Source organism: Polypterus senegalus, chromosome 2, assembly GCF_016835505.1.
Source record: "Polypterus senegalus isolate Bchr_013 chromosome 2, ASM1683550v1, whole genome shotgun sequence".
Taxonomy (NCBI): Eukaryota; Metazoa; Chordata; class Cladistia; order Polypteriformes; family Polypteridae; genus Polypterus; species Polypterus senegalus.
Genome location: NC_053155.1, coordinates 87,076,027 through 87,093,576, shown reverse-complemented (window position 1 = coordinate 87,093,576; position 17,550 = coordinate 87,076,027). Strand labels below are relative to the sequence as shown.

At 38.6% G+C, this 17,550-nt stretch overlaps 1 protein-coding gene across 1 annotated transcript in view; it reads left to right on the top strand.

Annotated features, from left to right (window-relative positions):
- Positions 1-6,964: 6,964 nt before the first annotated feature.
- LOC120523127 (interferon-induced GTP-binding protein Mx-like) overlaps positions 6,965-17,550 on the top strand; it is a 49,481-nt gene continuing 38,895 nt past the window's right edge. Inside the window, exons 1-2 of the mRNA XM_039744123.1 lie at positions 6,965-7,077; positions 14,902-14,989. Coding sequence (XP_039600057.1) covers positions 14,921-14,989 — 69 coding nt within the window. The 5' untranslated portion in view covers positions 6,965-7,077; positions 14,902-14,920. The remainder of the gene's footprint in view (positions 7,078-14,901; positions 14,990-17,550) is intronic.

The following is a 17,550-nucleotide window of genomic DNA, read 5'->3' as shown; positions in this document are numbered from 1 at the left end:
CGAATCGTTCTGAAAGACAGCACCATCCAGCTGTTCTGGATCGATCGTCCCTTCCCCCGACCACTCGGTTAATGTTCTGGCCTCTCTTGTAGGGCATGCAGTGATTTGGCACCCGCTACTTATTAAAAGCGGTCCCGGATCACACTGCGTCCCTATTTAGTTATTTACAATACCGGCATTACCTGCCTGTACTGCCAAATCATATAACACGGGAGGCTCTTGGCCTAATCGCCGCAGGTACTCACTCACTCTCCTTATGAGCTTTTCGGCCGCCTCTCCCAGTTCCCCGACGATCTTCTGAATCACTGTCAGCATCTGTAATATATCTTTAATGGGCTCTAATAATTTCTCTAATTCATGCATTTCAAAATAGTTAATTGATTTGGCCGGAGGTATACTCACTTCCTCATTCTGCTTACCTGCTGGCCAGGAGCCAATGAGCCCATCCACTGTTGGCACATGCTCTGACTGGTCTTACGGAGGCTTCTGGGAATTGGAGTTCTTTGTACGAAGGACCGGGTTGCCTTCTTCGGCGGACTGCGGTCTGTCTTTATTAATTTGCCAACAGCCCGATCAGCCATTTCCCGGACCTCCTTACCTTCTTTCAGGGTGAGCGGTGCTTCACTCGCCTCCCCCTTCCCCTTTGAAAAGTCCAGGACCGTTTCTTCGATGGCGAAGTCGCAAGCAGTGGGAAGTGGACCTTCTCCTTTCCTACAATGCAGTGGGTGTGGTCACGTGTCCCTTGCCAGCTGCTGACATGCCGAAGTCCCTTTGGCTCGTCGGCTGAACTGAGAACGGAGCCTCTTCGTCGGGTTTTTTGTTCTCAATCAGGACCTCCGGAGGATCTTCCTTGAGGTATGTGCACGGAACAAAGTGTGTTATTTTAAAGATGTTATTCATAGAATCCCCGGCACATACCTCTTGGTAGTCGTTTTTCTCCGAAGGCTTTCGCTTCGCCAGTCGCTCTTCAGCTCATCCTGAGCGTCCTCTGTGACGAGCATGGTACCTCCACTGACGCTGACGCTCTGCTTGCCCTTATTCTTCCCCATTATGGACCTGGAAAACGTTTTTTCTGGAGATGTCGTGGTGTGTTGGAAAGACATTTTCTCAGGGTTCTCTGCCCACAGAAAATTTAGGTACAGGTCCTCTGCAAATGACACTAGAGTATCCTGCCGACTATGCCACTGTGACAGATAGGGGGCGCTATCGCTCCCTTGAACCCTTGTCCAAAAAGCCAGACACCAGATAAAAGTCCAAAAGTTTACTTTAATTATTAACAGCAGTGCAAAAAGCACCCTCTTCACCACAATGCTCATTAAATTCACCAATACAATAACAATAATCCAATCCACCACTCCCAGACGCGTTTCCACCCTTCCACCCAGCTCAGCTCACCGTCTGGGAGCTCCCACAATCCTTTTATATTCCCTGACCCAGAAGTGTTCCAATCCCCAGTACATGTGATCTCCTATCACTTCCGGGTCAGATAAAAAACATGTCATTCCCCTTGTCCATGTGACTCAGACGTACTTCCGGGGCGTAGGGTAAATAAACATCATTCCTCCCTGCAGCGTCTCCTAGAGGCCTTCATGGTATCCAGCAGGGCTGTGCATAAAGGCTCCAATGTCCACAATTCCCTGCTGTTCTTCGGGGCACCTCCATGCTGCAGGGAGGGCTCCACCTGGTAGCTTGGGGGTACTGGCTGAGATGAACGGCCAGCCATTCACCACAAAGTGAATGCTGTCTAGGATAGGCTCCAGCAGCCCCCATGACCCTGTTCGAGACAAAGTGGGTTTGAATATGACAGACTGACAGTATAACAAAAAAATAACAAAAAGGAATGAGCACTGTTCATGTCCTTTGGAGAGTAGCAATAGTGAGATGATAGACTCATATGGCTATGTTATTGTGAAGTTATTTGTGTACAAGAGAAGCATAATCAACATTGCTTTAAAATTCATCATTTCAAAATAACTAATAATGCAAGCATTTAACACACTTAAGTTACTGTATGTGCTGTTATAATGGCAACCTCCATTATTACAACTTTCAGTATTATACTGAAATAAAAGAAGTCAGTTTATCTTTAGTTGTTAATCTGAAAACTCATTGTATATAGCAACAACAGAATGTAACAGAAGTATTTCTAGTTTAACACATATTTTCTTGAAGCACCTGCTGCAGCTCCTGGTTTTCATTTTGTGCAATATTTTTGTTATTTTCTCAAATATTTAGCAAATAAAAGCATTTGATGCTCTGGGGTGGCATCATTGATTCTCCTGAGGCATCAAAAATAATGACTGGGATGGCTAGTGCAATGAGGACACACAACAACAAAATGGGTGCTATAAAAGTGCTTAGTGCAATTTCTTCAAACAGACGGTATCCAAATAAATAAGTGCAGTGCAATTGGCTATTCTTCAATCAATATTCCAGTAAATTCCAGTAATCAGTAAAGAAATTAAATTCCCATTGAAAAGAAGTAATAAGTAATCCAATAAAAGAAAGGATAAAATCAATGAAGGCCATCATTGTATCCGGGGAACATACTTGACATCAGACTGTCCACTTGACATCCTAGTAGTTCCTAACTGAGATTGGCACAGTACAGATAGAGAGACAACTAGGTTCAAATAGCCAAAGTGCATGTTTATTATATAACTGTCCAAATAACAAAATGCAAGCTTAAATCTACTTAAAAATCAGTGCTCTTGTACAGATTAAAAATGAAAAATGAATACTTTAAAACTGCAAAATGAAACGTTAAAAGACTACAGTTGTGTTCCTCAACAAGGGTTATAACAGCCTTCTCTCCCTGCATCTCTCCGCCTCACCTAAGAGGGTCTTCCCAGCTGACGGTGATGCCGACAGGTGCAGTCACCATCACTCGATTCCCGTCCCGCCTGCCCCTTTTGGATTTGGCAGAGATGCACCTAACCAGCCCAGCTACACCGCACTTCCTGGATCCAAGGGTTGGGGTGGTCAACCCAACTCCCCACTAACACAAAACTGTTCAATGGAGACACCACTCAGAGCAACATGAACTATGCTCCCTTACAAGAGCCCAACCACACGCCTTCCTCTCTCCACTGCACTTAATGGCTATCCTGAAATTATATTTTGCCTCTTGTTGACAGAATTAGGCTGAAATGCTTATAAGTGATGTATATTGTCATAAGACACACTGACTTTGTCAAATTTGCTTGCAACTTTCTATTTATTGATATAATTTATCTTTGTCATTTTTGGCTTTACAATTGTATACTCCTGTCCTGCATGATCATCTTCTAGTAAGGCAGTGGTTCTCAAACTGTGGGGCAGCCCCCCTGTTATGGTGTATAAAATCTACATCTTATTCTGTATTATATTTTGCTCAATCCCAACAAGATGAATTCAGATGTAGGAGGCATTATAATAAAAAAGACATATCCTCTTCTTTATACCTCACTTTTATAATAGTTGTTCATAGCTTAGTGCTAATTTGGTTTACAGCCTGGGAAAGGAAGCCTGAACTGATACCTCAGGCTATTGATTACTTTACGGATGGACATCTGGGACATCAATTGGGTTTACGGCCTGGGAAAGGAAAAACTGAGGCAATACCAAAGAACTTTATTACCTGGGGAGGAAATTTCATCCATCATATTGGCAGCCAACCAATCAGGTGCATGTGTTGTGAAACCAAGGCATGACATTTCATAATAAATATGCCTTGGTTTGAGACAGAAGAGAAGGAAAGAGAAGGAGAAGAAGAAAGTACAGAAGGAGAAGAAGAGGAATGGACGAAGATGGCATTGGTTGTCAGAAAAACATCATAAACATCGATTGCTAAATCAAACACCTCCCTGGGACATTCATCCTTGTCATCCCTAACTTTTTTCGTAAGCTTTTCCCAAAGACTATATATATTCAGACTTTCCTATCAGTACCTATTTTCTATTATTCTTTGTTCCAGTGGTATTATTATTATTATTATTGTAATAAATACCATGCTGATTTTAACTTTCTATGCTTTGTCTTAATGTCTAGAGTGATTGAAGTAATAAGTTAGATTTCTTTGAGCACCTGGTGAGAGCTGGATTTTTGCCATTATTTCTGTGCTGCGGGTTTTATAAGGCTGAGAGTGAGGGCACCACTCAAAAGTTAGGGATAGTACGATAAAGAAGGTCTTCTTGGCAGATAAATGGCCTATAGTCAAGAGTGCTGAGTCTTTGTATGTTTAAATGTATTCTTGTAGACCAAAAGTAATATTTAGGTCTGAGATATCACTAAAATATCATATGTTGTTCGTGCCGAAAATAAGTAAGTCTCTCTTTTTAATATTAAAGCATGGATTTCAAATGTTGTAAGACAATGTGAATGAAACTTTACTTATTTTATTATAATACCAGTAACGGTGCACTGCATAATAATGTGCAGTGAATACACTTGACTTGAGCATTCATAGTTTTCCTCCTCTTTCTCTGTATGTTTAGCATTCGTTTGCTCAGAGGTTGATGCGCTTGCTGCTTCCTGAGCAGCTCTTCTTTATCCACCCTCGCGGCCCGCTTCTTCTCTTCTTTTGTCGGCGTCTTTTCGTGTTAAAACTGATTAAGTCAGTGTTTGTGTTGAAATTACTTAGTAACGTTTTCAATAATTTTTCACTTAAGCTGGCACTTAAGTCTTCAATCTGCCTCAAGAATGATTTAAGATATGAAGAGGTAGGGGAAGTGACAGAGAAGGTGGTAGGGATGAGAATCACTCATGCGCCGCACTGCAGCCCTGTTGGCCACTGCCAAGAGTTGATTCTAGAATGAAATAGACTAAAAATAAAAAGAGAAATAACCTTGGAGGTCAATCATCACCCCAAAAGCGAACAGTAGACGTCACATAGTTTATGTGTACCAAATTTCAAGTCAAACGGTTTGCTAGCTACAAGTGATTTAAAATTCTGGACAGACAAACTGACAGCCATGGTAGCATATTATATAATAAACTACTTTTTGCTTTGAATTGCAAACAGTGACCCTATCAAGGCATTAATGTTTAAAAAGAAAAACATCAGAAAATATGAAACTTGATTAGGAATAGAGTGCTTCCACACCTTTGTTTTAAAAGCAAGGAAACCAGTTTGTTGTAATTTTGGCAGATGTTCAGTTGCTTTATGACTCAGCCTTTTGGTTACTTTCTACTGCAGTTATATCACATAAAAACAGACTGGAAATGTTTTGTTTAAATTTGCATTTGAATTGTTATAATGTTCTATTTTCCCCAAAAAAGTATTCATTTAGTTTATATTTTCTATTTACTAAACTTGATCCAATTTTGAGGTTGCTAGCAGTGAAGTCCATCCCAGCAACACTTACAATACACAAAGTCTGAACCATCCTGGGACTATCCCAGTTCAGACTCCTGCATGGCCCCTATACTAATTCACAATGGGTCAAATGAGAATGTGAGAGGAAATTTGGAGGACTACTTCACTACTGGGCAAAATGGGAACCATGTCTTCTTGAGCTGGAGTAGGCAATGTCAGTCCTGGAGGGCTGTAGGGGCTGCAGATTCTTGTTTCAGTCTGATTTGTTTATTTAGAAGCCAGACCTTGCATTTAAAAGGGTTTATACATTTTTTTGGCTTGTTAGAATTTTCATTCTACCATGTCCAGTCATTCTTGTATGGCAGATTGTATCCTTGACAAAGATGCTGTCTAAATGATTTGTAGCCTGAAGCAGATGAGTCATTCTCTATCTTTCTCTTCAGTTTCCTTCCCGGTAGTTCAGGAGGAACACACGCAGGTATAAATAGAAACACGTTACATGGTTCCTTTGTCATTTGCATCTTATTGCTAAGGAGCAATTCAAAATAAAATAGTAAATGCAGCTGTTTAAGATTAAAATTAGCAATTAAACAATAACTGCTTCAACAACAATAGCTGATGTCTCATAAAGAACCTGGGTTGGAACAGTACAGCCCTCCAGGACTGACTTCAGCTACTCCTGTGCTATAGTATATGGGTGTGGACCACAGCGGGTGACACCATTAGAGGGGTAGACACCAAAAAATGCTGTTTCTAATATTTTTGTGCAGTGTTTCAGGCTGAAATAACTAAGGGGGACGTAACGCACCCAAGCCCCAATGAAACAATCGAGTGTCCCCGTGCCATTAATAGCGTTAAGTAATGTGCTGCATTGTTTAAAGTACGCTCAACTCTCTGTTCAGGAGCTCTGTTCATCAACTCACAGTGGGGCCTGTGGGGGTCTTAATCAGGCCTTGGGTATAGCACTGGAAGACACTGACTCTAGTGACGACACTTTACACTTACCTTTGGACTTGTACTTAGATTCATTCACTTTCAAATGCAGTGTATGTGCCTAAATAACCGCACACAAACACAGATCGATAATATGGCTCTGAATCCTAGTGTACTCCAAAATAATTGCTGTTAAGTCTTATTTTTCTGTATGTAGTAAGGCTGCAGTGTCTTTTCACCTCACTGTTCTGGCGGGACAGCGCACAGAAAAAAACCCTTTCAAAAGTGAATGGACATTAAAATTTGTCTGCTATTCAGGAATTTCTTTGTAACAAAAATGGTTCTCACATATGATTAAAACTTTTACATTTTTAAAATCTCAATAACTTTGATTAAAACATTAGCTGAAGTAAACTGTTAAGAAATGTTTATTCAAACACTATTCTTTTCATTATGGCGTCATGAAAATGGTTTGAAAGTTGTCCTCTCTTGCTTAACTGCTTTATGCTTTTTTCTTTTTCTTTGTATGGAACTGTCTGGAATCAGTGTGGCGATTCATATACTGTTGAAAATGCTGGTGCAAACGTTGAAAACGCCCAGTGATCTTTGTAAAACTGGATTTTTCTCTGCTTCCAGGAAATTCTAGGCCGATTGGCTCCACCAATTAAGGAGGTTTTGTTTAATATGAAAACGAAAGTAACATCACCTGTCACTTCAGACACTATAAAAGTGTTTTTGTTTTAAGTCACCAGCCGGTGTGTCAATTCAACCAGTCAAATACATCACTCTGGAGGAGAACGACACCCGACTAAGACTTTGCCTGCACTGAGTAAATAACTAATAAGCTGGTAAGGTGAACATTTTAATTTCTCTTCACTTAATTGTACTGTATTGTAATTGTACTAATTAATCTTCACGGTGCTTAAATGTACTGTACATGATTTTTAGTGGAGGTTATTAGAAATGGATGGATATACTGGACAGATATGTTTACATTCTTTGCAGATTACATTATTTATCTATTTCTATTATTGCACTCAATTCATATGTGCTTTATACCTAAGTGCAATATTTAGTTAATTTTTTGTATTATATTGTATTGTATTATAATTAATTATTTCCATTATATGTGAATGCACCTTCAGCATTGCAGCAATTTTGTTGTACTAAGTGCAGCGACAATATAAAAAGGAATCTGAATCTGAATCTGAAGGAATGTGACTAATGACTAGCAGTAACTCTGCTCTGCTTCATTGTATGGAGGGCCATCTTAATGCAGGGTCGGGGGACCCCACAAGCACAGGGGCCCCATGCTAATCTATGTATGTGACTTGCTGAATGGTTGTGTAGGTAGGGGATCCAGTGCACTGCTTTGCCCGGGGGCCTTATAATGCTGTGGAGATGGCCCTGATTGTATTGGCTTTATATTAGTGTGGGGCCCTGACCAGGTAGTATAACATTTTGGGGGAACTCAGTTTAAACAAAAATGTGTTATGGGACAGCCTGGTGCCTCTCCCAGATCTGGAATCTGAAATGAATATTGATTTATTTGCCCATTTTTTAATTACAGATACACACAGTTGAAGCAATCTGGCAGATAAAAATGTAAATATATATTGGAATTCATATCAGTAGTATGCAGGAAAAAAATTGCAGGAGAAGCAGAGTTCTCTTCAAGTTATGATTCTCAGCTTAATGAAAGCAATTGTGAAAGGTACATCGATTTTCTGGAATGCAGTACACCCGGGTCACCAGGTTTTTAAAACACCACATTTGAATTTCAGCAGCTTGTTTTACACGTGAAATGAAATATTTAATTCATTTGTAGACATCTGTAAATCCCTGCAGCATTGTGCTACCTGTCTGACAAGTGTATTTCTAATGTACTAATATTCTTAAATATCTTCCGTCATGATTTTTTTTCTCCTTGTTTTGAAGTATTAGAAAATAATGTTGAGATATTGTTACGTAACCTCTTGTAAAATATTTTGTGTTTTCAGGGGCATTTCTGGGTTTTTTAAATGTCTTGGCACGATTTTGAGACATCTGCAAAAAATGTGCATACATTTATTTTAAGGTATCTTGAAATGTGTTTGGAAAATCTCATAAATACATTTTTTATTTCTCTTATGACACTTTGAAGTGCACTTGAAATACATGAAATGCACAGAAAGTTATTTTAAGACCACTATGAGGCATTCCAGTATAGCTAGAAATATAATCAAGATATCTTAAAACACTTTTGAGATATTCTCACATTAACTCAGCGGTTCTCAAACAGGGGGGTGTGGGGGGCGCATCCACCCCCCACCCCCCACATACAAGGGGGGCGTCGAATAAATGAACAAGACATCAAAATTAATTTTTTACATTTTTATTTCAAGCTTAAATTTGCAAGCATATAATCACAACGAATGCATTATAACTAAAATTAAAATAAAACATTTCTAAGGCATAGATCGAATGACTCCTTTAAAGTACACAGCCTGTCCAGGTTTGGTTTGATATTCGAGATGAACACTCTGAGCTCCTTTTCTATTTGAAGTTCGTTTCTATGACGAGAGGCGCCGCTGCTGCTGCTTTTATAGTCGCGTATTTTCAATCCAGAAAGTTCGAGACGTATCGGTATCTGTCGCGAACATTCGGGTAACAGTAGATCAGGCGATAATGCGGCGCGACTGCACCACATTGGCAGCGTAGTCAATATTGCCAAATTGAGTTAAATAATCTACTCCGTTTTGGGTTATTTTCATGATGCAACTAACAGAGGTATAATATTTAGGACGAAAATACGTTCGTCTCGCGCAGATTGACTTCATCGGTGTCCTCGTTTACGAAATTTTTAAACATTAAAACATATTTAATCGTTTCTTTACATAAAAAAAAAATAATTAAATAAGAACAAATAATTTATTCTTTTTTTGGGATTAGAATTACTACCAAAAACCACACAAGACATTTTAACAGTTATTAAAGCACTTTAAAAAAAAATAAATTGCAAATATTTCATCGAAGTTAGCCAAACACATGCAAATCTTATGGAAGTAAAAATGATAGGATACCGCGACACCGCATAAGTATCATACCTTTGTTAGTTGTATCATGCGTTATTGTCATCTATCTTATATTATGCAGGGGGCGCAGAATTAGGTATGGGGGTCGGTGGGTGGCGCGAAATACGAAAGTTTGAGAACCGCTGCATTAACTGATGATTGTGTTGTGTAAAATACATTAGTCAATATCTCAATATTTAATTTCCTGATTTTTCTTAATGGGCTCATCCCCTACTTGAGAAATCTAAAAATGTACAGTATTAGATATGGCATTATTAAGTGTGTGGTAAAGGTTCTATATAAATAAAACATGTTATTATTTCCAAGATATCTGGATTTATTTTTTAGGTTGATTACATATCTTCAAGAGAAAGAGAAAGTTATTTTAAGATATATGAAGCCTAAATTCAGCTTTATTGTCATTGTTTACCATTCAATGACATTTGGAATATCATTTTGGTGATCTAAAATATAGTTAGAAGTATTATATTTACTGTGATTTGCTTTTGTAAGTTGCCTTGAATGAAGGGGTCTACTAAACAACATCAAATATGTCTCAAATTCACTTTTTGTTTACATATTTTACAATGCGTTCTAAAATACACTGATTTATCTTTAAATGGGCAATAAGGTTTGATAAAAAAAAATAGCACATTTTACAGGGTGTGATTTTGACATTTGTTCAAATACATTTCAGGAAGCATGTTGGTGACAGGCGTAATCCGTTTAATTCCTTTGTCTCTGTCTTTAGTGTTTTCAATAAAGAGCTTATCCAGGTAGTTGACTGTGTCTTTTGAATCAGAACAAATACATTTATACCAGTTGCAGAATTGCAAAGTGCTTGTAACAATATAGATATATATATACTAGCTGTGTAAGCCGGTGCTGTAAAATGCCCGGGCTCCTAGAAACCATGGATTCTGGCACTTCAATCAATCATTCATATCGGTTGTGTATTAGTGGCTAAGTGAGGTTCTCTTTCCTCAGTGGTTTTGTTTTGCCGATGTGCTCTCCTCTGTTGTCTATCAGTGGCTCGAGTTTCTCTCTCCTTGGAGGTTTTGTTTTGCCGATGCGCTCGCCTCGCTTGTGTACCAGCGGCTAAGCGAGTTTCTCTTTTCTTTGCGGTTTCACTTTGGCAACAGAGTCACTTTCTTTGAGCCAGTGGCATAGCTAGAGTTCGTGCCATTCAGGGCCGGGCAGTGCTTCAATTTGCTGCATTCCAACATATCTGAATATGTTAACCTATTTAAATAGAAAATGAAAATGACGTATAGAGAAAAATTAAGATAAATTTGGATAGATTTATTAATATATAGAGAAACAGCAATCATTTTTCAGATATAATTATTTATAAGCATTAACTAGACAAGAATATAGTATAGATGGACTGATAGACCGTGTTCTAATTATTACTTTACTATACAGGCAGTCCCCGGGTTACATATGAGATAGGGACTGTAGGTTTGCACTTAAGTTGAATTTGCATGTAAGTCGGAATAGGTACATTATTTTAATAAATGGTATTGTTGACCGTCTGTAACTAAGTGCTCTGACAATGAATGATGGAGTTTCACCTCTCTCTGACCTTTTTATTATTTCTACTTTATTTTCAATGGTGATGGCATTTCTCTTCTTTGCTATATCACCAGCACTTGCATCAGATTTGTGTTTCAGAGACATTCTTGAAGGGTGAAGACAAAAGTTTAAGATGAGCTCTTCTGCACAGCCTGCGCACATTATCACAGCAGGAAGGCACCCGCATCAATATGTCTGATGTATAGGGTGGTCCAGATCTAATTATGCAATTTTCATTACGCTACAACTTATTCAGATTATTACATAGAAAATCACTCGAAAAATCTCAGACCATCGAGAAGTGTGCGAACTGATGACATAAAGAATCGTCTTCGCGCTGAACTGCAATCATCCCTACATAAATCAAAGTCATCCAGACGATCTGGATCTGCATAATTAGATCTGGGCCACCCTGTACTGACAAGAGGCAACTTCCTGCTGTGTGCGTAAAAGTACAAGCAGGCTTGCTATTGAGAATGAATGGAGGCAGCGAGGAGCGGTTCACCAGCCCACCTCACAGTCACCTCCACTACAGTATTTTGCCTTCAATGTCCACTGCACCACCGCCCCCATTCAACACGCAGCCATCCGAGGCACACTACAATGCTACCCCCCGCTGCCCCATTCACCCTAAATGGCCTCCGCTCAGCCACAACCAGGTCACCACTTGCAGCATTACCAGCTACCCACCTAGAATGAACAGACAGCCGTGTGGGGTAGACAGGATGTGAAACAGCTTGCTGCTGGGAGCCGCCCGAGGTGACACTACACTGCGCGAGCAGCGAAATCGCCCCCCTCCAGCCTCCGTCCAGCTACCGCTTGCAGCGTCCCCATGCAGAAGATGACGGAGTTACTGAGGTGCATGCATCGCAGCTGCGGCCCCGTTCGTATGTCGTAGGTCGGATGTCCGTAACCTGGGGACTACCTGTAATTACGCTACGAAAACCAGAACCAGTGTAGTGTACAAGTGATAGGTGGGGGTGTTTTCTGTGCAGAGCAAGAACGCATTTGGATTGATAATGAAACAAAATTATAAATTGTAAATTAGTTGTTTACCTTCCTAGAAATTATTATTGGTGTAATGTTTATGTTTATTTTTGCTATTGCCTCATAAATTTCAACTGCTGTGTCTGATGCCATCACAGAAGGACAGTCTAAAAATTATTTTTGAAGCATTTGTGGATAAAAATCTGAAAATTTTCCTTTTTTTATTCATTATATTTTTCTGAACCCTGCTACTTTCACACGAATTGTATTGAGCCTTTTGGCTAATAATGGCGCCCCCATAAATGTGCCACCAGGGACGGAATGACCCTTCACTGGCCCCTAGCTACGCCACAGTTTTGAGCTTCATGCTGTAGCCTCGCACTTCCGGGCTGCCTCACCTCACACAGACTGACACACACACTTCCACGTGCAGACATTTATATATAAATATTGCAAAAGAATAGTCTCAACAAACTGGAAATTTTTAGGGTAGCCACCTGAATATTGTCCCTGGATGCTAAAAGGGTTTTGAGATACGCACTGATGTGTGTAGGTTGAGTTCCAGACTGAACTTATTTAGTGATGGAAAAGATGGCGGCTTTAAAGGGTGATACCGTAAGTGATGTCATCTGAGGCCACAAACCAGAAGTGGCATCTTTCTTGGTGCCGGAACTGGAAGTGACATCATTCTTCGTGCTGGAATTGTAAGTGACATCTTTCTTGGCACCGGAGCCGTAAGTGCTGTTGTTGTTGTTAAATCAGGTAGGTTTTCCTGTATTTGGCCTGCAGAGGCAACAGAAGAAGGTTTAGCCCACCCTGCCACCCCCTGGCCTGGCAGATGATTACCTCCACTTGGTCCACTCAGCTTCCTCCTAAACGCATGTGTGTGACAATATAAATATATAAATATATTTATATATAGTATATGAATACAAATATATACACTATATATATATATACACTATATACACTACCTAGTATATTGATCACTCATCTAGTCATCATTACACTGACTGTTCAAGTAGTATTAATTAATTTTATGAGTATTAGTATTTATTAGTGTTATTAATTATTTTTTACAGTCCAGTGTCTTGCACCATATTCTTGTTTGTTCTTGTGTTTATTTCTCTCTTGGCTTTCATTTCTCAGATATCTGTATTTTTGCCTAGATGTTTAAACTTGTTTACCACTCTGTCCCAAAAATGTCCCAACATTTTTTTCTCTGTTTTCTAAAATTGGTCCCAGCCTTCCACATTTACCTCTACAGCATTTCCTATTCACCTTGTAAGAGCTCTAGGAGGACCCGAGTATGCTCTTCTTGTTGAATTCTGATTAAACATCCCCAGTCCAGTTCCATGAAATGCAGAACATAAATCACATCTGTTAATTAGTCAAATGTAGGAGCTCACAAATGAATGATCTCGTGTTATGGTTGTGCCCAGTATGGATTGTTCTGTATCTACTGAAGTTATCAGAGTGAATAATACAGACCATAGGAAGAACTACAGTATACTCCACAATCTGTAGAGCAGACTTGTCTATGTCAGCTGGAGTAGAAAGGTTAAGCATGCTGGACTCAGACTGGAGATAAATGTAGATACAAATTAAATAGAAGCTGCCAACTACATTGCCTCTATGGACAGTGTTCAGTTATTGACTGCCATTTAGAATTTCTGCAGCAAAGGAACTCTTGATGCTTTCAGTAGAAGCCATTATATTACAAAATAATTCAATACAGTATTATAAATAAGCTGTAAAATGTATAATCATTTATATTGAAGAAATAGTGTTTTAACTACATTGTATATTTATAAATGTGAACAGCATACTGAGTTTATAAATGCAAAGAGCCCTTTAGAAGGGAATGAACTCAGATTGCCTTACATGCAATAGAAACATGTTCCCCTTTTCACTTTGTTCCTCTTTAATCTGATCAATTAAGTCCCATATAGTTAGGGTTGCCTAAGAAGAAAACCACGTAGAAAAGGTAAGGGTCAAACAGCACGGGAAATAAGGGTGTGGGGACAAAGTTCTAGGCATTACCTGAAATGGTTTCCCCTTTGCATTAGGCTTTCAGGCATGTGTTTGTTTTGCTTTTGTTTGCATTAATTACATCACATGCATACTCAGAAACATCATAAACCTACACCTGAGAAGCACAAAATGTTATGCCACTGACATTAGTTAGCCGAGGACTACTCAAAAATCAACAACATCAGGAAAAAACCCACGGTCCAAATTCTTAGCATCAGGCTGGCCCACAAGCCAAAACCTGGCACAAGGTTGCACCATAGGGACAAAGGCAACATCATGAATGCCCATTAGACGTGGTGGCGTAGGAACAGCTGCTAGATGCTGTAGCTCAGGGAGATACTTTACATTAGATATTTCAGAAACACCAGATGATCCTTGCAGTTCTGGAGCACCCTGTGTTTTCAGCAGCTATGAGTTATCCCCTGAAACTGGCAACTTCCAAATAGATGGCACAAGGGAAGACACTTCTACAGAAGTCAGCATAGTGGCAGGGACAAAGAGTAACTGAGCATGGCAGAACATTTAAAAGGATTTGCTTTTGTTTTTTTAGCTTTTAAAAAATCTAATTGAGAATAAATGGAAACTTTCCTCAGATGCTTGTAAGAGGAATCCCTTCAGCAAGTTGACTAGAATGTCCGACCCTACACGTGGTGGCCAGTCATGTCCTTAAGGGAAGCCATTCACTGTGTCCAGTGCTACAAAAGCAGTTCTTATACTGCCGGAGCACAGTTCTGTGGTCAGAGATAAAACTGACGCTTCAGGATACACTGCCATCTGCACAAGATACAGTATATGGCAAGGATGGATTCAAGGAAGCAGATTTGGAGAGTGCAGTACAGGAGCCCTACAGATTAAAAAATTACCAGGCAGGGATCAAAGAATGTAAATGTGATTTTTTTAAAGTCCATTTTAAAGGTTCTTTTCTTTTTCACAAATAATAAAAGGTTTCTTGCAGATAAAAAATTGAATTCAGGAGTAGGGCTGGGAAGACTTCTCTGGTTTATTTATTTCTCTATTTTTAAGGTTTCTGACATTTAATAAAATGTCAAAATCAAAGATCACAAAAGGTTTGGATCCCCTCAAAACCAAACAGCTACCTTTGAGCAACAAGGTAAGAATTATTACTACTTTTTTTTTACCTTGTATACAGTGTTAAACTCATTTATTCTGACACTTATACTTATATACTTACACTTGTAAATAAAGATTAGTAGTCATAAGATTACCTTCATGTTTTATTGACCCTGTATAAGTATCTTTTTATTAATTCTTTGTTTATTCCAACATTAAAGTTAGCATAAATCAGTATCTTTGTAACAAAACAAGTATATCTTTTCATCCCTGCTATTCATAAGTAACATTATTGAGTAAAATTAGCCTGCACCTAAAAATGTTTTAAACAGATCATTGAAATATTCTCTAAACTGTATGATCCCACCAAGTATTAATATCTTTGTTATTTAAAGTTAACAAGGAATGTTTCCACATTTCTCGCATGTTTTTGCATTTGTGCAAGCATCACCTGTATATGTTGCATGTTTAACTTGGGGGTGTAATTTTGCACAAGTTTAATTGTTATATTCAACTTAAGTTTTTAGTTGTATATGTGAGCTGAGCACATACAATGAGCTTTTAATGGCATTGGCATTGTTTTTCCATGTCAATTTTGTTTTTAAACCAAAGCATACCCAGAAATCATTCTAATACTGTAAGCTAAAGGAAGTGAAAATATTCAGTTCTGAAATTATTAAAAAAAGACATGGCAGTGGCTAGAAAATAAAAAATATTTTTTTTATTGTTTATTTTTTACCTGCATTTTTATCATTCTTTAATTTAATATTGTATTTTATCAATATGCTGCTGCTGGAGTATGTGAATTTTCCCTTGGAATTAATAAAGTATCTATCTATCTATCTATCTATCTATCTATCTATCTATCTATCTATCTATCTATCTATCTATCTATCTATCTATCACATACAGTACCTCATCTATCTATCTATCTATCTATCTATCTATCTATCTATCTATCTATCTATCTATCTATCTAATTAATAATCAATATTTCTTTGTGGTCTATGAGCAAAAATGCTTTAAACATATTTACTGTATGTTTAGTTCTCTTATATACAGAGGCACTATGACCACTAGAGGCTGGCTTATTAACACTTAAGCTATAGTTTTAGCTGTCTCCATAATTAAAATATGCCTCACAGGTGCTTTAATATCCCTAATTTTTATATGGACCATCTGCACGGGCATAGTTTGAACTTCCACGAAGAAGTACAATGAACAATTTCTTTTTATTCCTTCCTGTTCATGCTGGACAAGGATGACTGATCATTGGAAAAACTCAATTTAGATTCTCACAAAATATCATCACATACAATGTACATTGTATATGGGGCGAACCTCTATGCGCCACCTGACCCAGAACATAAAGTTGTAAACATATAAAACCTGATCTTGAAAATTATTGATATGATACAAAAACTAGAAAAGATGGGAGATTGAGAAAGCATACTATCAGATTCAATATTCAGAGAACAAACCTGTGGTAGCACTCTGTGGCTCACTTTCAGGTCTTAATGTCTGGAAGGCTTACTTGCCCACTATCAATAATATCATTTCATAAGCACCAAACAGCTCCCTCTCTTTCTGCCTCATAGAAACTCTAGCTGCACTACTGCCCTGCCACTCAGATCTCTGCACCAACTCACCTCTCAACTTTAAACTCCATCACCAACATATTTTGTATATTTAACAGTTTATAAACACCACATAGGGTTACTTCCAAGGCAATTCCTACAACCAGTTTAGTGGTCAGTTAATATCTTTGTAATGTCTGTAGGCCATTTTCTCTGTGCTCTGTTTCGTCACAATATTTACAGTATTTGTGTATTACTTATCCCCAGTGCACAGTTAAAGGGCCAAGGCTACCTGTTGGCACAAGTCCTATTTGGTCCGTGAAACCTGCAGTAGGATTTTTATATGTTACTTACCACATGTACTTTGCAGTGACGGCTAAAAAAAAAAACAAACCTCATGATTTAATGCAGAATAAGAGAAAATGTTCATGATATAGTTGAAACCCATAGTGATCAGTTTTGTACAACAGTAAATGACGTGAAGAACATCCATGGAGAAGAGAAAATAAAATGTCAGTTACTCATGTTGCTTAATCCAAATGCCACTTATCCAGTCAAATGAACGAAACATGCAAAATAAATATAGTTTGGCTGAAATAGTGTTAAATAGTTCCTTCCAGAATAATGAGCACAAATTATAAACCAAAAATTAAAGCTGCATGGTATAGGCTTATTTGTTGGTCAAAAGTCATGTCTTTTCAATTCAAAAAGTGACTCCCATGAGGCTTTAGTTTTCTGTTTATGATGTGCACTGTTTTATGGTGCTGTCAGGCAGTTGCAGCACACTGGCATTTTTCAGTCCTACATATTGTTTCAGATTGCCCAGATGAAATGTTGGAATATTTGTGTGCTTGAGTGTATTTATCCATCCATCCATCTTCCAAAATGCTGAATCTGAACACAGGGTCACAGAGGTCTGTTGGAGCCAATCCCAGCCAACACAGGGTGCAAGAGACCAATCCTGGGCAGGGCGCCATCCCACCGCAGGGCACACAAACACCAATCACACACACTAGGGCCAATT